The sequence below is a fragment of the Triturus cristatus genome, chromosome 10 (assembly GCF_964204655.1).
Source record: "Triturus cristatus chromosome 10, aTriCri1.1, whole genome shotgun sequence".
NCBI lineage: Eukaryota > Metazoa > Chordata > Amphibia > Caudata > Salamandridae > Triturus > Triturus cristatus.
The window spans coordinates 369,855,005-369,877,169 of record NC_140593.1 but is presented as its reverse complement, the minus strand read 5'-3'; the positions used below and the strand labels follow the sequence as shown (position 1 = coordinate 369,877,169).

The 22,165-nt window shown below is 42.6% G+C and overlaps 1 protein-coding gene across 1 annotated transcript in view; it reads right to left on the bottom strand.

Moving 5' to 3' along the window:
* The window catches only part of DNAH11 (dynein axonemal heavy chain 11), a 3,007,685-nt gene that overhangs the window by 1,058,650 nt on the left and 1,926,870 nt on the right, over positions 1 to 22,165 (bottom strand). Inside the window, exon 58 of the mRNA XM_085631597.1 lies at positions 6,961 to 7,074. Coding sequence (XP_085487723.1) covers positions 6,961 to 7,074 — 114 coding nt within the window. The remainder of the gene's footprint in view (positions 1 to 6,960; positions 7,075 to 22,165) is intronic.

Below are 22,165 nucleotides of genomic sequence, written 5' to 3'. Positions count from 1 at the left end.
TGGTCAGTTCAAGTTGCAAAATGTGGGTGACCCTCTAAGACATAGTTCCAGTAAACCTGTGTGCTTAAAGGATTTTAAGATGACCTAAAAACGTGTTCTGTATTACAGTTAGTACAGTAAATCATTTGTTTGTGCTGTTGTAAATATTGTATGTGAGTTTTGTGGATTGTTTTGTTGTGTGGAACGCAGGAGGATGTGTTGGATCTAGTCTTGTTATGCAATGTTCCAAGTCAACAGCGCATGGAGCCTTACTATAAATGATAAGTTGATGTTTGGCATTAAGGTGTGTTGCAGTCAGCTGTGCAGTGCTGCAGAGTTTTGACTGTATTATGGTTTGCTTCAAGGAGTAAACCTGCTTTTATCTGATTAGGGAGGTTTATCAGTTCTTTACGTGGTGTCTACTGAATGCAGCTCTACCACATATTCCATACCATCCTGGATGAAAGGATGTGGGCTCATTTTATGTGTAGGTGGTATTTGTGGATGACAGAGGTGTTCATGTGGTGTGACCAGCTAAGAAAGGAGGTAGCTGGTAAGAGCTGGTGAGATATTCAGAGGCTGCTTGTGTTTGTGCATGACTCGGACTGATTACTTATAATTGTATGCTCATGTAAGATATCCAGAGTACTACAATTGTTGTACAGTGCACAATAAATGAAACTAAGAAGGGGCAATCCCAGTCGGTAAGAAACTGCTGTCTTATAGTTAATGCATATTGGTCCACAGCAGTATACTGTAAGGTATAGAGTATGTATTCTTTCAATAGTCTGTCACAAATGATAAATCAGATGTGTGGAAACTGCCACTAACTTTCAGGGATTTGTGAGAAACCTTTGGAAAAAAAATATGCCATACCAGAGCCTACGGAAAGGTATGACAATTGTGAACTTTCCAAATACAGACAGTAAGGGCAACCTAATGTTTATCTTTCTGCATTGAGAAGATTGAACAACCAACTTATCTGCTAAATTTTAGGATATTAATTTGCAGAGAGAGCTTCAATCAGAGATTGAAGCTTCTGCATTAGGAAATAAGGTAATATGGTCCTGAGCCTGGATGTGAAGGACTAGTCTTGTTGTCTATAATCCATTGGGTCTATGGTCAAAACATAAGGGTGCACCTAGGTGGGAAGGGATGTGGGGATTGGGATAGAATAGAAGTGAGACCAAAAAAACTATTAGGGCCTTGTAACTGATAGGGAGATATGGTCCCATTGTTGGAGATGTTGGGCAAGTCTTGTTGCAATGTCTGGCATCCATTGGAGTCTATGGAGAGACCATTTGAGTGCACCTAGGTGGAGGGGATTGGGATACTCTAGAAGTAAGACCAGAAGATCAATTATCACCTGCTGATGGAGATGAAAACACAGGAAAGGGAAATTCACTCAAACATTCTCAAACAATGAAAAATGGAAACCGTGTTGGTTTGGGTATCCAAGGACGAGGTATGAATCCAAAATATTGGTTAACACTCTCTCTCAGTGGGTACACAACATGGAGGTATTGTAAACATCAGTGACCTCCAAACTTGACCATTTTTGCTGCAGTTTAATTGTAGATGCTTTCTGTTCATCCAGTCGTGAAAAGTAGCCAGAGTTTGAGCACAGTACAGGTTAAGTGCAATTAATTTCAATGTCAGGCAGATCCTTGTTTCAGCTGCAATAATGGAGCAGGTTAGGTGAAGAATTTGATGACCGGGTTGCCTTGGCATCAGATAAATCACTCAAAACACAGGCAGAGCATTGTGGCCTTACCCCAGCCATTGGGCATTTCAAATGCTGCAGTTGTAGGGTATGCCCTTTTTTCTAAAGAAACCAATACATTTGAAAAGAAAAATGTTGTGGTATCCCTTAAAAGTGTTTCCAACTGCAATATTTCTAATGTGGTGTCAACACCGTAGCTGTATCCGCTGTATGGTCCCCACTGCTCCTTTAGTAGAACACTACTTAAGCAAGGGCCACACAAAAAATGATATCCAATGGCCAGTAATCAGTGTCATTAGATTACCTGAAAGAGGTGGAAATATGGAACAATTGCTTAATAAAGAAGAATTAAGATGGATTCTGAAGATGGACACCATGAAAGCTGGGCTAAACAGACAGGAGAAACGGACTCATTTAATTTGAACTGGCATAGAGACATTTTCCCTTAACCTAATGGACTAGACACTGTCTGGAATTTTCTTTATGTGCATTCCTGGGTAGTCCCCAGGAGTCCCATCAGCTTCGCATCAATTGTGTATATTGAGGTAATTCATTGTAGCACCTTGTTTCCTTTCAGTTGTGATTCTTGTAATTGTTATTTTTCATAATTATACCCTTTTCTTTCAATTTCACCATTTATCTCTATGTTTTCCAATTATCTTCCTTACTTTCAGCCCCTTTTCTAAGATGGCGGCCACTAGAAACAGGATCTCCTTTTGTATACTCTGGGCTGTCCTCCCTCCATTTTCATACTCGGTGTCCACATTTAGGATAGTCCTTCCTTCGTTTCTATTACCCAGGAGAAGCAGCTATCTTTTGGAGCACACAAAGCCGGCTTTCAAGCAGTACTGTATGCTGCCCAGAAAGATCTTGCAGAAGACCTCTGGAGGCCCATTTACAGTCTACACGTGGGCCACTCTGCCCCACTCACAGTATCCGGTATGTGCCCTCCGATATGACATTCCTTCTTTTATAATTTCTTTAATGGCCAATTTTTTTGATGGACATTACTTTGACACCTCACTTTTGATTCCCCTAGAACCCATCCAAACTACACTGGCAATTTGTGAAACCTTTGGGAGTTTATACAGTCCTTGCACAAGTAATTCAGAGACTTTTGAAATGTAATCTAATCCCATTCATGATGTCCCCTTCCCTCTTCATTTTATCCCACAATTTTGGCTGATGTCTTGTGTAACTATTTTGAGTCTCTATGTGTAGCTGAATTGAGCCCATTGGTGCCTTCATCAATGTTTGATTAGTGCCCAAAGATTAACCACTCATTGTATACATTGGAATCCCATACTGTGGCCCTCTCTAACACTATAATTTCTGTAATCTCTTTCAGTCCTCTATTTTTCTTAGGCTCATGTATTCTTAGTATCCTGATGATGATTATGGATTCTTAGAGTCCTATATGTCTAGAGGATCAAAACGTCATCAACTAGCACTTTGGACCCAATTAGAATACACACAATAAAATGGTCCGTGTTGTTCTTCTCTGATACACACTATTGATCATGTATTGTCACACTTTTATGTAACTTGTTTGAGAGCACCAAACACATTTCTCAAGCACAGTCATTTTAATGTTTTTAATATACAATTGAATAAATTGATCATTTGATGTATTTGTACATTGATTGTGATATCTATGGTCCTGGGACCACTGTTCTTTATGTAGATGCATGAGATGAAGCACCACAATTTATGAAGTTGGAGTTTGGTTGTTTAAATGAGTGAACAAAGCACTGTAAAATGAGGGTAGTGAGAAGTGGCTGATGCAGGATACAGAGTGGTGCCCAATATGGCCACCGAGGAGGTCATGCAACTCTTTTAGTCTACAATAGATTTTTACAGACATTTTATTAATGTTACATTTGTGTCTACCTGACTACCTCAATACTTTTTCTTCTACACTTTCCTTCTGACTGTTTGACCGACACAGTTATCCTCATGTACTTCCTGTACCGATACGCTTGGGTCTAACTAGTGTAACATAAAACTCCAATAAATAAATAAAAAATAAAATGGTATTTGGCATGTTGTGAGTCGACAGTTTTTTTTTAAAACAATTAAATTTTGCATTTTCAAGAGAAGACAAGTGAACATGACACACAGTACAGTTCCACTAGGAGCAATAAACAACAACGGGAATGCAGCCCGCATACACCTGGTTATAATGAGGAAGTGAATTTGAAGAATGGCCACCCTTAGTTGGGCACTGGAAAAAAGACTCCCAATATCACCCAATGGAGGAAATGGGGGGGGAGGAGGAAAATGAAAGGGAAAAGACGGGAATAAAAAGTAACAACTATCAAGCTGCTCATTGATTTAGAAGTTACGTTCATGCAGAACCTTTCTCTATGTAATATGAGGACATTAAGTGGATGGCAGATGCACTTAGTGTTTTATATATTGTGATATGTAGCCCTCCAACTTGTTACAAACACTTAATGTGGGTAGTGAAGGGGCACCATATAACGTCAAATTTACCCAGTCTGTCATCGATAATTGCGGTCAATTTTTCCATGGCATAGATAACCAAATCTTTAACCACCTCAAGTTCAAAGAAGGAGGTAGTGGCTGTTTCCAAATGTGGTCTATGCGCAGCTGTCCATCTAAGAGCAGGTGAGAGAAGAAGTGGCGCAGAGGATCAGCATGTGAAAGATTATATCTGCCCTCAGGTAACCCAAGAGGATCATAAGTGGATCTAGTGGTAGTTGAATGTTCGTGATGGCCTGTACAGGGCAGCAAATACCCACCCAGAATATCTGACTTAATGGGCATTACCACCATGTGTGTAAGAAGGTGCCTCACTACCCAAATTCCTTCCAACACAAATCCAAACCCTGGAGCATTTTGGCAAGTCGAACGGGTATAAGATACCAATGGATTCATATTTTGTGTGCATTCTCCTTGTAGTGGACACAGATCAATTGATGCAGCTGCTCTCTGCTATATGGCCCGAGTGTCTTCTGATACCTCAATTGCCAGTTCCCTCTCCCAATGTAATATATAGGCATGTTTTTTGGGGGGAGGCAACTGCAAAAGTTATTGGTAAAGCCATGATATGCCTTTATGGTGAACATTGTTGATGTAGTGGAACTCCATGGGTGTGTCGTCACTTTGGAGAGCTAAGCGTGCAGAGGGCCTGCCTGCCCGATGGAGTGCCTGGCTCAGCCTGTAAATATCTTGTCTATTTAAGGCAAATTTGGTGACTAAGTTGCCTTGCGGCCGCAAGTCCCCATTGTTGTAGAAATCCCCTAGGATGGGGAAGCGGCTCTGAATCCAGCAGAAGGAACCAGGATTGATATTGCCTGAGGGGACGTCAGGATTATGCATCAAGGGGGTGAGTCAAAAAAGACAGGTCGGAATGCTCCGCGTTGCCGTACCTCCCTCCAGTATGCTTAAAGTAATGATGTCAGAGGTAGTAATGGGGGTAATCTCACTTCGGATGATGCCAGAAGTCACAACAGTCTGGATAGAAGAGAGGGAGAGAGTGCCTGTTCTACTTGGACTCAGGGTTTCCGGTCAGTGTGGTGGTTCCATTCAAGAGAAGGGTGAAGCTGTTTTGTTAGGATATAGGTTGCGATATCGGGAAAGCCCAGGCCACCCTCTGAGACCGGCCACTCTTGCTACTCTCAGGGACTTGCCCCTCCAAAAAAAATGAAGCCTTTTTGGATGGATATGATCACAGAGCAGGGGGCAAAGGGCCAACGGAAGGGTCTGGAGGACATATAAAAAACAAGGCATGAAGTTCCTTTTCAGACTATTAATTCTGCCCAACCATGAAATCTTCAGCTTTCCACAATGATAGAGATCTTTAAAGAGGGAGGTGATGAGCCGGGGTAGGTTGCAGGAGTATAAATCCTTCATCTGGCCTGGAAGTTGAATCCCCAGTTAGGTATTTGCTGATATCTCCGATTGAAAGCCGCACCTGCGAATGGTGTCCTCTAGGCTGTTTTGATGGTCTGCAACACCCATACCATGTGACTTGGGAAAATTAATTTTAAAGCCCGACACCTGGGAGAAGTTCTCCAGCTCCTCCATCAGTGCGGGGATTGTAGTATCTGTTTCTGTTATAAAACAGATGTAATGGGCGATTTGGGACAGCTTGTGTTCTACACCATCAAACACCACTCCACTAATCATTGGATTAGCCTGGACCTTGGCTACTAACGGTTCCATCATGAGGGCAAATATTAAAGGTGGTAAGGGGCATCCCTGTCGGGTGCCTTGTGTAAGCCTAATCAGTAGGGAAAGGAAACCATTAATTTTGAGTTTGGCAGTGGGTTTCTGAAAGTTGATGAGAATAAAGGCTTTCATCTTAGGCCCTAAATGGATCATGTTGAGGACCTTAGAAAGTCCAGTTCACCCTATCAAATGCCTTCTCGGCATCATGGGAGAGAAAAGCCATAGGTAGTCCCTGTTCTGCCTATTCCATAAAGTCGACTACTAGCTGCATATTATTATTTGCCTGCATGGTGCAGATGAAGCCAGAACTGGTTGGGGCGATTATGGATTGCCAGATCTGATGAGGCGAGCAACCAGGATGGAAGCAAATAGCTTCACGTTGCAATTGAGCAGAGCTATGGGCCTATATGAAAGGCACTGTGAGGCTGGCTTAAGGAGGAGGGTGATGTGAGACTTCAGCATGATGTCCGTGACCACTCCGAAGGTCAAGAAGGAATTGAACACCTTCACCAGGGATAAAGGGGATGGGGGTTGGCAGATTTATTAGAGTGAGAGAGTGGAGTGTTTCTGAGGTTGCATTGTATGAGGAGAGATCTATATTAAGTTGCATATTGCAGTATAACGAGGACTTGGACAGTTGCCTTATTGTTTGGTTAGTGATGATCTTATAAGCACAGGGATAGCTTCATGAAAATAGGGTGCTACATTGTCCCAAGGTATCAGAAACGAACATTAGTTTTAGTCTTTGATAAAAAAGCAGTAGCGGTTTATGGATAATAATCTAGCATTAATGAAAGAGCAGATGTTTTCGTTGCATAGATTGGGTTTAACTATAGTAGGGTTGGAGGAGGTCATCTAAGAGAAACATGGGTTGTGCCAGGTTTATGAATGATAAAGACTGGGATAACAGCTCCTACCACTGGTAGGCCCTAATTGACTTTCATGGATTCAGCCACTGAAATATATTAGATAGTACATTTCTTTATAATAAACCTGCAAAATAATAAAACCCCGAGTCACCATAAGGAGCAGTGTTAACAAGTCATGTGTGTGATACATACCTTGTTCAATGTATTAAGAGCATGTGTCGCTGCCACTAGAGCTGGCTCAGCTTTGGCAAGGTCATCTTCACATTCTTTTTGCTTCTGAGCAACTTCTACCTGGATAGCAGCAACCTGAAATACACATTTGTGAGCCTTCTGTTCAGTGCAAATATAAAGAATTGCAAATTTATTCAGTGATAATATGTTTCTTGATTAGCTTAGACATCCCTTTCTGATGTATCCATTAAATGAAATTCTGCTTCAGGCAGATTAACACTGAAGTAATATGAAAAGAAATGATAGTCTTTGTTCAGAATACATAAGAACATTTTACATAAAAATACGAAGCATAGAAATAATAATGGAAAACAAAATTCTTTAACCAGTTTATTATTTTGATTTTGGTGAAGGAGCATTTTATGGAAAAATAAAGTATGCAGAGTATGCTTTATGATATTTATCTACCCTCAGAAAAGTGGTGCAGCAGGAGTGAACAAATGACTAAATCAGTTAAATCAGTTAAATCACATAGAGAACCACAAGGAGCAAATGAGTATTGGACTGGTCATGTCCAATGCACCAAAGAGGTAAGCTTTAATTGTGTTTCTTAAAATTGCTAAATATTGAGTTTCAGATCTGAGAACTCCAAGCAAACATTTTTCCTCCTTTCATTTTGTGCTTAAACAGGGAAAAACTAAAAGATTTCCTGATTAGAAACTTAGGTCTGAACAGAGCAATATAGAGTAACCCTACAGAAAAGTGAATCAGCCAAGTTTCTCTGTAATGCTTTATATACAATGCATAATACCCAGGAGGATATTCAACCTTATTACTATGCGAGTGTACCCTCCCATAGTTCCCAATTGATGGCCTACTCATACCTCAATGAAGCTCCTACTTCTTCTATCACCGCACACTTGTAAATTTTTCTCTCATCTGAGTTGGAATCTGGTAACTCAGATCCTTTTCTATTGAAGTGCACCTTGCATAGCTTTTCCTCGCAAGCGACTGATTACAAATTGCATCGAAAATGCTGACAAAAGTCCAGATTATCATTGGAAAGTCTCCCAAACAGAACCATGGATACTCTTTGGTTTTCACAAAATTGGGAAGAATGATATTAAGTTCACAAGGAACAAACGACGGAGCTTCACAGAGAGGTCTGCTATTGGTTGACTCAGTGAATCCAGTACATTTACAATAAAGACTTTTTAAAATTCAAAAAAGGCATTTCTTTACAATGTGATCTTTGAAAGAAATGCATTTCTGTTAATATATATTAAATTAGGGCATGGTATTGAGCATCATATGTTAAAAGTTACAGATTCTAATCATGACTTTAGAAACATTCATGGCCCCACCACAACCCTAATGATGATACTATTACTGAACCAAGAGTAAAGCGGATGTTTGTCCCCTGTAAAAGGTCTACGGCATTACTATAGATGAAGTAAAAATATAGTCTTTTGCGCAGGGCACACCTGTAACTAATGTATTTTGAAGTGCTCACATTATGATGAAGAAAAAGAAGGTAAAAAAATAATAATAATTGACTAGGATCACACAATGTGGTCAAGTGGAAGCTGGGATTAATGCAAGATTTTTGTGCAATTCAGCCCCTACATGTTTATCTCATTCTCTCTTCCATTTTAGATCAAAGCTTAATTTTTGGACCTGACATTCTTTGCATGGTTACCCCCCACTTTTTGCCTGTGATCTACCGGTTTTTGCTGACTTCATTTTTGTTGGATTTAGTACGCTGAACACATTACCCCTGCTAACTAGTGCTAAAATGCCTGTGCTCTCTCCTTTAAACATGGAAACATTGGCTTACATCCAACTGACATTTAATTTACTTGTAAGCCTGCAGCACTGCATGACCCACTTAAGCAGCCTATTAAACACTTCTCAGGCCTCCCATTTCAGCCCGTGTCTGCAGGTTAAACTGCCATTTCGACCTGGCAAAATAAACCTTTTTTTGGTGAAAAGAGCACTCCCCTACACCTGTTAGACCTAGTTTCCCACTTCGGAACAGCACACTCTGGATTTTCACCACTGTAGTGGCCCGTGTGCTGGACCTTATAAAAGCCCCAGTCCCTCCTATCTTGTTTTGTTTAAACTAAACATTTTGCTAGGCTAAAACCATACTTTTAATATATGTGTCATCCCTAGGTTAGGCCCTAAACAGCCCCTAGGTCTGGGTTCAGTGTATTTAAAAATGTAGACACAAACCTTTAAGTTTCACATGCCCTAGCAATGACAAACTCTTAAATTTGTTTTTCACTACTGCAAGGCTTAACTTTCCCAAAGGATAACATTAGGGTGCCTTATTATATTTAATAATTACTAACTTTTGATTGGGAGCAGGTAAACCTTTCATGTTTGGTGTCTGAGAAATTGTAATTAAAAACCCTCTTTAATGATAGCCAGAATTTAAGTTCCAATTTTGAAAATGCTACTATTAGAAAGTTACGTAACAAAAGGAGGATGGGCCAGAGCCTGTTTCGTTTCTGCGTATTAAATTAGCGCTAGACCAAACGTGTTACTTTTGTTTGATCTGGTACTTTATTTATACCTTTGTTAAATCTTTTTTTTTTTATCATTTGTTTCATGTTTGAAGCAGAAAAAAGACAATGGTGTCTATATACAGAGTGTACATATACTTTACAAAACAATTAACAATAAATTCGACGACAATTCTGTGTTTTGAGTATACAATCCAACAAGTAAAACAGTGTTTTGTAAAGTAAATGTACACTCTGTATAAAGACACCATTGTCTTTTTTCTGCTTTAAACATGAAACAAAGAATTTTTTTTTAAAAAGATTTAATACAAAGGTATAAATAAAGTACCAGATCAAACAAAAGTAACACGTTTGGTCTAGCGCTAATTTAACACGCAGAAACAAAACAGGCTCTGGCCCATCCTCCTTTTGTTACATATAAACAGCCCAGCCAGGACCTGGCCCATTGGGCCTAACTCCCCTCTTTTGTACACTATTAGAAAGTTGGCATTTCCTTGTCCTAACCATTTGATGCTATCAGCCTGTTCCTCGGTCACATGACAGAGTGTAAATGTCAGCTGGACGTTTTTTAATCTTCCCAGACAGCCACACAATAGAGGGGTTAGGTGTGCCTGAATGGGCCATTAACTGGCAGCATGGGGGAGTGGAGCGGAGTAAAGCCCCACTTGCAACTGAATAGGCTATGCCCTGCCTTCAAACAAAGGGATTGTCACCATTGTATTGTTCATGCAGCCAGCTTGAATCCACGGCACTTCAAGGACTTAAAAGGGAAACTTCACCTACTTCAAAGTGCCCACCAGATATAAATATTGGCTCTTCAGACTCAAGTCTTAGACCTGTGGATGCTATAGAAGCAGGAATGTTGTGCTGCGTTTCTGCTAGTCAGACTGCCACTCTGCTGCCCTGCTACTCTGCTGCCTGAAGGACGGCTGGACCTGTATCCTTCGTCCCTGGCTGAAGCGACTCCAAGGGTCAGTCGGCGGATCTTCTGAGTTGAGCTGCAGGGACATAAGAGGATCCAGAGGCTCCCTGCAACTGCCCAGCTGACCTGCTGCCTGGACCTGCAACTGGATCTACCTGATCCTTGCCGGCCTTTGCTGGAATGAGTTCCTGACCCCCAAGCGGTGCCCCTCAGGTCCTGGACCCCTGGTGTGGCCTCTGCTGAGCTTTCCTAAAGTTTGGGGCTCTTCATGAAAGGTCAAGTTTGCACCAAGATCTTGCCTCCCACCAACACAAAGTTCCAGTGAATCAGACGTCTTTGTGCTACAGCAAACATCAATGACACCTGGCAGTGGGAGATCTGCACTTCGCAATGACCGCCAACGTGAAGCTCCAGCGAATGACCGCCTGCAACAGGACCTTCACAATACAGCGATGAACGTCCACGACGCCCGGCCTGCTTTTTGCGCTACAGCGACGAACAACCACAATACTTTACCTGCTCACCGCAGCCCCTTCCACTACAAATGGAACTCTTTGCACTGGAATTTGAATGTAACTCTTTCAGTGGGACTAACCTGGTCCCTGTTTCCAGCCTGTGCTTCATTGGGGTCAGCATGAACTTGTGACTTTTACCCAGCCTCACACAACCAGGTAGTTGCAACTAGGGCCTTTGCTCATCTTACTCAAGAAGCTAGGAGTACTTGGTGGAAATCCACATATTAAATTGCACCAAGGTGGTGTGAATTGAGTGAGATAAAAACCAAAAGCCCCAAAGACATATCAAGTATCAAAGAATCCGTGTGAGGGAAGCTAATTACAGTAGGGGAGCACTCATAACAGGCAGCTCGCTGTAGTATCTTGTATATGTATTTATGCTTCTCCCCTGTTGCTTTGCCCCTAGCTGCTCAGCCAATGTGAAGTTGCTGCGTGGAATGTTGGAGTGGTGATGATGAATGGAATGTTTGGGTGCCTGTGAGGTGAGGTGTGACAGTTGGGGTTTGGGCTGAGCAGCAGACAGGTTGATCCTGGTGAGGCTGCTCTACATGGATTTACCAACCTGTAACTAAGACTGAATAAATAAGTAAAGCTGCACTTCGGTTTCCTGATCTCCATTACCACATTTTGGCGACGATTTGGAGCTTGAATCTACAGAAAATACATGTGTAAAGAAAAGCATTCAAGGAAAATACATAAGTAAAATTAAGGAGCCTGAAACAAACATCAGAACTCTTGGCAGCCCCACCAGTGTTCTTTTCATCGGACAGCCCCAGCCAAGGCGTGCATCGGTTATTTAGATTTCATACTATTGAGACAACCTGCAGCGGGTGGGGAACTTTTCCAGCAACCTGTACCTGGCTAGGCTGACAAGGAGGAGTATCCTATCTCATCCTACAGGCATCAGCGATCATACGTCAGGATTTGACAACAATCATCAGGCAAAGGAGCAAGCAGCATGTTGGAATACTGAGAAGACATGGACTTATTATGGGTGCTTACAGCATTATGAAACTATCTGTGTGGTAGACAACACCAGCGTATGATTAGCAGGAATTGTGTTTGCTGTGGCATCTGCAAGTTTAAATAGACAGCGTTTGGGCTCCCTACAGTGATGTCATGTGTGGTCCCTGTGCTGTTCAACTCGTATGACAATGCAGAAACCCAGTAGGGGTATGAACTTTTCATGCAATTCATGTGAGCCAGTTGCAGGACTAGCAACATGCGGGGAAGTTGTGTGTTTGGTGAACTGCGCTGTGCTGTTTCCATGCCAAATTGTGTGTCAAGCAAGAGTGCCTTGTTTGCCATTATGAAAGTGTGATGCACGCACCCTTTACAGTTCCATGTTTGCCAATTTGAAAGTGTAGCACGTGCACCCCTTACCATTGCCACGGGATCATGTGAAGGTGCCGCAGGAAGATCTGCAGCATCTCTTTTGTCATCCAGGGATGCGAGCTTACAATGATGTTTTGGTGCTCGCACGTGCCTAGAGCCACCCGGCGCTGCATCACTTACGTGGTGGCCATCTTTGATCAGTGCAGCAGAACACCAAAACTCTTGGTGTTCTTTGATCTCGAAGTGCGCTGTGTGCATGTTTGGCAGACTGTGCAGGCACATTTGCAAGGAGGTGGTGCAGGCTTAACACCAACTTAACAGATTTGAGCTATACTCTCTGGGGCTATTTCTGGGAACCAGCCGATTAACAGTGGTGGAGCCTAGTAATAACTACAGATGGGACTCCAGCTTTCTGGACCACAATTACAGAGATGGTGCATGTTAGACCTGGGATACCTTGTTGGCTGAGGTGGGTACCTTAGGCCAAATAGGGACCCGTGTTTCCACGTCAGGGAAAGGAAGGTCCCCTTTTGAGATAGCCCCCGCTCACCGCGTTGGTAGCTTGGCACGAGCAGCCAGGCTTATCTTCAAGGCAAATGTGTAAAGTATTTGCAACCATGCTCACAGCAACCCAATGATGACACCACAAATAGACTCCACACGAGTTTTATAAAAACAGGTATAAATTTAATATAAAAAGATATAAGATAAGACCACACAATATAAATCTAAAATATGAGTATATGTAATAGTTCTCCTGGCTGGTTGTTAGGCCAGCCAGCCCTTGTAAATTATGACGATATTAATGGGCACTTCTAAACCTTCCACTGTAATCCTAATACTATATTATGCAGTTCGTAATGCTATAATCAGGCACTTTTGCAATGTAACAATAATGCAATGTGTAACGCAACAATCAGGCACTTTGCAATGTAAAAATAATGCAATGCGTAACACAACAAATCAGGCACTTTGCAATGGAAAATAATGCAATGCGTAATACAACCATCAGGCACTTTGCAATGTAAAATAATGCAATGCGTAATTCAACCACCAGGTACTTCTGTATGCAGAAATAAGGCAATGCGTAATACACTAATCAGGTAGTCCGTTATGCAGGAATAATGCAATGCATAATACGCTAATCAGGTAGTTCGTTATGCAGAAACAATGCAATGCGTCATACGACAATCAGGTAGTTCGTTATGCAGAAATAATTCCATGTGTCATACACTAATCAGGTAGTTCGTTATGCAGGATTAAGGCAATGCGTAATACACTAATCAGGTACTCCGTTATGCAGAAATAAGATATTGCGTAATACACTCCGGCACCGATCACGTTGCCTTAGGTGGTCTCTCCGCCACTCCTTCTGACTCGCAGTTAGCCTCTGTCAACAGTTGCCCCAACACGGGTATGGTGTAACAAAAAGTGCAGCTCTAAACTCCGGCCCCGGTACTGCCAGTCCCTTGGTAATACGGGCCACGATACGAGCCGAAGCAGACACTCGTGCTGCCGGAATGAGAGAGAGGCCGAGAGCGTCTCCCTCTGAGCCCGCACCCCACCCTTGGAGTCGACACACATTACCTGGGGGCGTGAACTCACTCTCCTCTCCTCGTCCAGCGAGTTGGGCCCCCAATGCAATCTTTGTGAATTGGCAACTGCAGGCTCGGGCCGGCGGCTCAGCTCCTCAGGGGCTGCCGGTCCAGGCAACTGCTGCTACGAAGATCTCAGGCTGCCACAGGGCACATGCACACAGCGTCGCTGAGACTCCCTTGAGCTTCGGGTGCACGATCACCAGGCACTCCACACGAAGGTCTCAGGCTGCACGAAGAACACGCGCACAGCGTCGCTGAGACTCACGTTAACTCTGGGTGCACATAAACAAGGCAATCCTCACGAAGGTCTCACGCTGCACAAAGCACACACACACAGCGTCGATGCGACTCACTTCACTTGGACTCCGGGTGCACGATAACAAGGCAATCCCCACGAAGGTCTCATACTGCACAAAGCACACGCACACAGCATAGATGAGACTCACTTGGATTCCGGGTGTGCACGATAACAAGGCAATCCTCATGAAGGTCTCACGCTGCACAAAGTACACGCACATAGCATCGATGAGACTTACTTGGATTCCGGTGCACACAATAACTGGGCAATACTCACAAAGGGTTCAGGCTGCAATAAGCACTGGCACACACCGTTCCTGATCCTCGCTTGGACTCCAGGTGCCCACGATCACAGGGCACTTCTTACGAGGGTCTCAGGCTGCAACAAGCGCCGCTGAGACTCTCCTGGAAACTTTTGTGTTCCTGAGTTTCCGCAACAGGGAGCCAGCTCACCTCGGGCCCTTGGGGGTGAGTTACTTCCGGACACAGCACAGCAAAGTCCTTTCAAGCAGGGGGACACATCACACAGCAAAGTCCCTTTAGCCTTTCCTTGGTTAAGACAGCAAACTGCAGGCCAGCCCCAGAACACACAGCAAGGGTCAGTCCTTTCCCTCAGTCTCTTCAGCTGTTTCTTCCTTGGCAAAGGTTCCTCTAGACCACGAAGTAGCTCCAGTCTTGTTCAATCTTGATCAAGCCATTCTCCAAAGTTCAGGGGCTTCAGCTCTCATAGTTATACTCCTCAATGGCTTTGAAGTCTTTGTACTCAGGGGGGCACTGATCCCTGTTCAAACCAGTTCTGGGTGCCTCCCTGCCAGTGACACCTTCTTCCTTTGATTAGTGGGGGTCTGGATTCTCAATCACTCAGCAGGAGATGGCACAATTGTTTTATAGCAGCAACCCAGGCCTCTTCTCCTCTAGGGGCTACTCCTCCCCCTACATTCCAGATGCAGGTCAGCCTGTTGCTGTCTCACCACCTCCCCTGGGTCAAGACATTACCCAGATCCTATCGCTTTCAAATCCAGATAGTCATACCACAACCAGGCAGAGACACACAGAAATGTTAGAGTACAAAGATCAGACCACCTCTAAAAGAGTGGCTTATAAACACACAATGCAAAAGCCACCTTCATAAAAAGATGTGTTATTACATTGTGAGTTCAGGCACACTAAACTTCACCTCTCCATCTTAAGCCTTTGGGAAGATAGGCTGGAAAACATATTACATAGCCTTCCCATTCTATCCTATGGGCAAGATGGCCTTTCAACAGCGAAAAACGAAATGGAGATTATTTCACTGTCAGGACATGGCACACAACTTAGTACATGTCCTACCTTCCACATGTACTGCACCCTGCCCAGGAGGTACCCTGGACCTACCATAGGGGTGTCTGATGTACATAGAAAGGGAAGGGTAAGGTCTGGCAAGTGAGTGCACTTGTCAGAACAACATGGCAGTTTAACAAACTGCGCACAGGCACTGCAATGGTAAGCCTGAGTTCCCTTTTTAAGGCTACTTGTGTGGGTGGCAAAATTAGTTCTGCGGGCCCACTAGTAGCATTTGTATTACCAGCTCTGGTACACATAGTGCACTTTACTAGGGACTTTACTAGTAAGGCAAACATACCAATCATGGACAACCAATTACCATTACACTTTATACAGGGAGCACTTGCACTTTGACACTATTTAACAGTGGCAAAGTGTCCAAAGCATCTAAGTCAGTCAAAAAGAGAGGAGATAGAGGCAAAAAGTCAGGGGTAATCATTCCAAGAAATGCCAAGTCTAACTTTTGTGTTTCGATTTAGATGCCCGTACATAGGTTTCCCTGAATCATGTCCTTATATAGGCACAATTCGCATTGCCCTTATTTAGGCATAGAATCCCAGTCCTCATTTAGGCATTAGCCATGCTATCCAAATACAGGCATGGTCACCTACATCAGTCTATCCCAACGTCACAACGAGTTCTTAGAAACCAGACCCTTAAGCCATCGGGACTTTCCGTAGCTAGGATTATTGATTTCTCCAAGAACTCCTCTATTATGCATGAACTACTATTCCTTAGGGGTCATTCTTGACGTCTTCCTCTGCCCGACTTTACGTCAATGCTAGCATTTCTAAGTACTTTTCAGGTATAAATATACCTTCCCTTACCATGTCAAACCATGGCTCGGCACGGGTCAGCTCGATACGGCTTGCCACGGCAAGTTCGGAAGGAATTTGAGTCCCCGCCTCACACACTGATGAGACGCGGTCATCCCTGCTCGCAGAGAATCCAGCTTCTAGTGTTCTGACTCCCTTCGTCGGGTGTTGGAGTTTGAGATTCGGAAAGAGATTGCCACCTCTCTCATTCTAAGGAATGGAGCTGAATAGAACCTAGAGGGACTCTTGGCATATAAACTTAGTATATACCATACTATAGAAAACAGCACCTACTTCTTACCTTGTACTACACTTAGGTTAGGTACACTGGGGTAGAACTATTAAGAAGCATCAGACGAGTATTCACTTTTTAGCCTGTGTTATTTATGTATGTATATATATGAATAAACTTGTCGAAAAACCGCTTGGTTAATCCTGCCGCGTCTCCAGATCAAAGGGCGCGTCGTCTTGTCAGACCAACCCCGCAAGGTCCGTAATGAATTTCCACGAATTCCTTAATAAGGATTGACGACGCCGTGTCTTGTGCTGCAAAATAGTTTTATTTGTCAGCTGCTGGACGCGTTTCGCCTGACCTGCAGCCTTGCTCACCAACATTTTAAATAAAGTTTTTTCACCAATTTAAATGTGCTTAGATCAAAACGGAAGTCACATGATGGACTACATAAACAGTATAATGGAAAAAAGACTCGTAGTTTTTTGTAATCCCAATAATTACACATTACTTTTCTCTGCACACATAATGCCTCAAACATGAATCACTCGTTTATGTTAGTACATTTTGAATATTTTGAAAATTTTAAATATTCTAATTTAGCCCCAGTGGGCTTTATAACTCAAAAGTTTGTATATTAAAACCAACCAACATAATTGATATGGCTCGTGCCTGAAAATCAGCGCTTGGTATATACAACACTTGAAATATCGCATTTCATCTACTGAACATGTGTTCTTTGCCCATTATGTTGCAATTGATAAAGCCCAAGTGGGCATATGAATATATATCATAGCTAAAAGACAATGCTATTGCAGTATTATTTCTTCTTACTGCTTACGCTGTGCGTATTATATCTTGCTTACTGTCTAATGATTGTAACTGCTCATATCTCTTACCCGAGAAACAAGACTGTTCAATAAATCCTTTTATTGAAACGCCAGTCTATCTATTTCTGGGTAACTCTGAAGAAACTAAGCATGCACGATTGACTGAGTGAAACTGTTATCTATTGTTTCCACGATTCTGAGACACATTCCGATTCTAAGGGAAACAAAGTTGTCAGGTTTATGCGGTTTTCAGAAACTACTCCCTTCTTGTTTATTCGAGAAGTTTCTATTGACCTCTGAGTTAGCTGGTACACAAGCAATTAAGTTTAACCCCTTCAGTGCCCGCCCCTTTCCCTGCCCTGTGCCGGCCGTTGAATTAGCGGGCGGGGTCTATGACGAGCTGGACTCGTCATGGGCACAGCGCCACCGCGGCCCATGACGAGTCCAGCTCGTCATCGGCACTGAAGGGGTTAATGTACTCGATAGAGGCATACTGACCTCGGTCTTATGCCACAACTATAATGTATATTATTCCAATGCGCAGAGCCTATAAGGGAAATAGGAACTACACTACATAACAGTACAGCACATGTGGTATCTATCCTCTGTCCTACTACCATGCAGGATTCGTGTTATCTCAAGGCTCTATATCAAACGGTGGATGATGGTGAGGTCGCTCCTTTTATTCAGACTACTATCTTGGCAAGGTGTACAGTGATTAAACCAACAATCTGGCTTCTGAATTTGTGTGAGGATTCGCTCATAGGAGATCATTTAGAGTCACATTTGAATGCAGTCCTGGTTCTGCAAGACATGCTTTCTTTTCTTGTGTTTATTTGGGTCATCTGGCTTTTACTGGCCAACGATATACTGTGTTATGGTGCATGTTGCTATTATTTCTTGTTTTGACGAAACAATGTGTTTTCCTTAGTAGGGTATTCTAGTGTGCATTGTCCTCATGAATGCTCTGTTCCTATGTGGGTTTGGATTTCCCTACTGTTGCCCAAGGATTATAGTATAGGTGTATTTCCCTTCTGTGCACATTTTCTGTAAGTTAATGTCGCTACTGTGGTGACATTGCTTTTTCTGATCTGGGAAATGTTTTTATGGTTTTGTCGTGTTGAATTTCAACATTTTGACATATTACACTATATTTGTTTGTGATTTAGCTATATTTGTATGGCTGCATTTTCACATCTTACACTGTTTTGTTATGCTGACATTTTACTTTACATCTTACGCTACATTGCTACATTGTACGTTACATATCCCGCACATGTGGATTGTTCTATGGGTGTGAATTGCCCATTTCTCTTGTTTGCCTACGTGACCTTATGTGAGGGATAGCTAAATGGGTGCAAGTCTCATTTCTACAATTTACATTTTAGACCCTTACACGAGGGATGTCTAAATGGGTGAAAGTCCCATTTCCACAGGTTACGTTACAGGCCCTTACATGAGGGATGTATATGGATGGTAGTCACCCATTTTCATACATAGTTTGTTACTTGCCCTTTATAGGAGGATGTCTAGATGGGTTGCCAGTCACCCATCATTACACTTTACTTTTCATACCCTTACATGAGTAACCTTGTGCTACAGGTTTGCTGTCCTTACATGAGGGGTGACTGTATGGGTTGGAGTCACCCATTTCTACAATGTTCACCAGATGTCCTTACTTGAAGGATGTTTGTTGGTGTGAATATCACTTGTTGTTGCAGGTTACTCTTCTTGCCCTTGTTTGGGAAACTTTTCGGGTGTACGTCACCCATTACTTCTATGCTTTGATTTTTTTGGGTTGAATTAGTATTCTTATTACAGTTTTGTGTGTATGTGCGTCATTCCCACTGTTAGCTCTTGTTGTGCTGTGTGTGCCACATCTCATGCTTGTCTGGCCAATGTGTGTGGTTGGTGGTGATAATAGGCGTGATTGTGTGATTATCTTGTATGCTGTTGTGGGACTGATTGGGTTCTTCCTTTGTCTATTGTCTAGCAATGTGTGAAAAATGCTTTTACTTCTAATATATTTTATGAAGTTTATAAAGGGGGAGGATGTGTGATATCTTATATATTTACCTATGCATCACCAAACTTTAATTTTCTGAGTGCTTCATTATGGTTCTTCAAGTTAATGCTTGATTCCATATGGTGTTGGCGTATTTTGATGTAATTTCTCTTTTCACGTTTTTTCTAGTCGATTCTTTATTCCATTTTACATTTTTATTTTTTGTGTTATATAAAGGGGCAGGATATGTAGTATCTTGTATATGTATTTATGCTTCTCCCCTGTTGCTTTGCCCCTAGTTGCTCAGCCAGTGTGAATGTGCTGCTTGGAATGTTGGAGTGGTGATGATGAATGGAATGTTTGGGTGCCTGTGTGGTGAAATGTGACAGTTGGAGTATCGGCTGAGCAGCAGACAGGCTGCTCCCAGTGGGGCTTCTCTACATATATTTATCAACCTGCAACTGCGACTGAATAAATGAGTTAAAGCAACACTTCGGCTAACTGATCTTCATTACCACAGCCAAGCATATAGGAGGCCAACAATTAAGATCAGTGTGCCCACAGTCAACAATAGAAGAGGCCAGCGAGTGGTACAGCACTGGAGGGAAGAGGCACCACAAAGCAAGCATAATGCCAGAAGACCAAGGAGCATAAGCTGCCCATTTTGGTAGCAAGAGCAACTGAACGGAGCAGCCGGTGGACGGAGACTTTAATCTTCTGAGCTCACTGAATATTTCATAGGAAAGCAGAAGCGGCCATCTTAAGAAGCAAAATACATTTAGCACAACAATTTGATCTTGTGAGACACACAAAAATTTTGCAGCCATCTTAAGAAGAGCAAAGAATCTATAAAAGAGGCAATGTTTAAAAGGTGCCAAGAAGTGCAGACATCTCGAGTGAAGGCCCCATAACAAGAAATGTGACAACCAATTTGGGTTAGGCACTCCACAGATATGAACTGGAGTAGACATTGGATAAAACAACAGAGAACAAATAAATAAAAGTGGGGCAGCTTCCAAACAAATCAGAAAGACGTGGGGAAAGAATTTCAAAGTAAATATCAAAAGAACATAAGCACACAAATGACGGCTGAAGAAATGTTTACTAAAAAAGCAAGCCAGGAAAAGGTTCCGTATAATATCTGAGTGCCCCAAAACAGTTTATAATAACCACAGGCAACAGCATGGGTCCTATATGGGCACCAGAGAAAAATATGAAAAATAAATATTGCTCAACCTGAAAAGTCTGGCAGGCAAACAGTCGGCGAGACATTAAAATGCTACCGCTAACTCAAGCAGGCCCTTATCCAAGTGTATGAGCTGCACTGAATACCAAATTCCTTCCTAGAAAATTGCAAACTATGTAAGGTATAATTTCAATCTGGCTTCTTAAGCAAAAGGAAGGGTCTGTGGGTGACTTCATAATGTGAATTCGAAGTCTGGTTCGATACTGTAAATTTGACAATACGATGAAGCAGCTATCCACCTGAAAATCATTGAGGGGTGTCAATCAAAAGCATTTTGATGCCTTTTACTGTGAAAGAGTGCCACACTAGTGGAAATTGAAGAGATGATGCAACTGCATGTGCTGGCTGAAGCACAAGCAAAAAAGTGTGTGCCTGGAAAGGCAAAAAAGCAAGCTTTCGGTCTCCAAAATTAAGCAAGAAAAAAGATCCAACCAAGTCAGAGCTGCCAACAGAAACACATGCAAGGCTAGCCCAAAACCACAAAATAAGAAAAGGGAATGCTAAGGATGTGGCCAAGAATACAATACATACATATATGATGATAAATGCCCTGCCATGGGTAGACCTGTTGGATGAGAAGAAAGAAGATGTAGCCAAGAATACAAATGGGGCGATAAATGCCCTGCCATGGGCAGACACGGAGTGCAGAAAGACATTCACCATGGTAAATTGTGCAAGGAGATGAGGAAAACTGAAACACTGAATTCATGAGATGAGTAACTCGGATATTGCAGATGTGCAGCCAGCGACAAGAGCAGAAGTTCAATCTGTTCTCGAGTCAGCTAATTGTCAAGCAGCATCACTGGCGTCTTACACCGGTGCATCATCATCATCATGTGGAGTGATGAATACCTGATCTTGGTTATGAATGAGCAACCGGTTACCCATGACTAAATCTCATGATTTGAAGTTAGGTTCATCATGTGTGCTGGGCAGCGGTGTCACAAATATACAGAGGAGCAATCCAATATGGGTGTACGCGATCCAATCCCATGCTGTACAAAGCTGGTGAGAAAGTCGACACCAGGATGGTCCACAAACTCCTCAAATGCCTGGGAAAGTTCAAGACAATGTTAATATACAAAGATCACTCAGCGGAGGCATTCATACACATAATGAATGGAGAGACTCTGGTTTGACCACCTTCTCATCTCTCAACTGTAGAACAATTCAGGTTGGGGAAATTGAAAAACTCTAAATAGCACCTACACATCAAGGAGATAGTAAAAACCTTTGCACAGTCTCAGAGAAGAACACCCTTTAAATTTCAAATGGCAGTAGAAGCGAGCTCCAGGACCTATTGGCAGCGAACGTAATTAAAGAATCCTGTGGGCTGTGAAGTACTGGGTATTTTAGACCCAGCGGTGCAGGGGCACACACCCTATGACTTCTGGGTTCACCCTGTTCCAGACCTACAGAAACACAGAGTCTTCTGGGTGAAGTCAAAGATCGTTTATTGGCTGCAGACCAATTACAGGTATCCTAGAAGTATAACAGCGTGTATGTTCTCAGGAGACTGCTGAAAATCATAGAAACGGACTTCATCTTAAATACACTTTTCCCTGCCTCAAGCATAC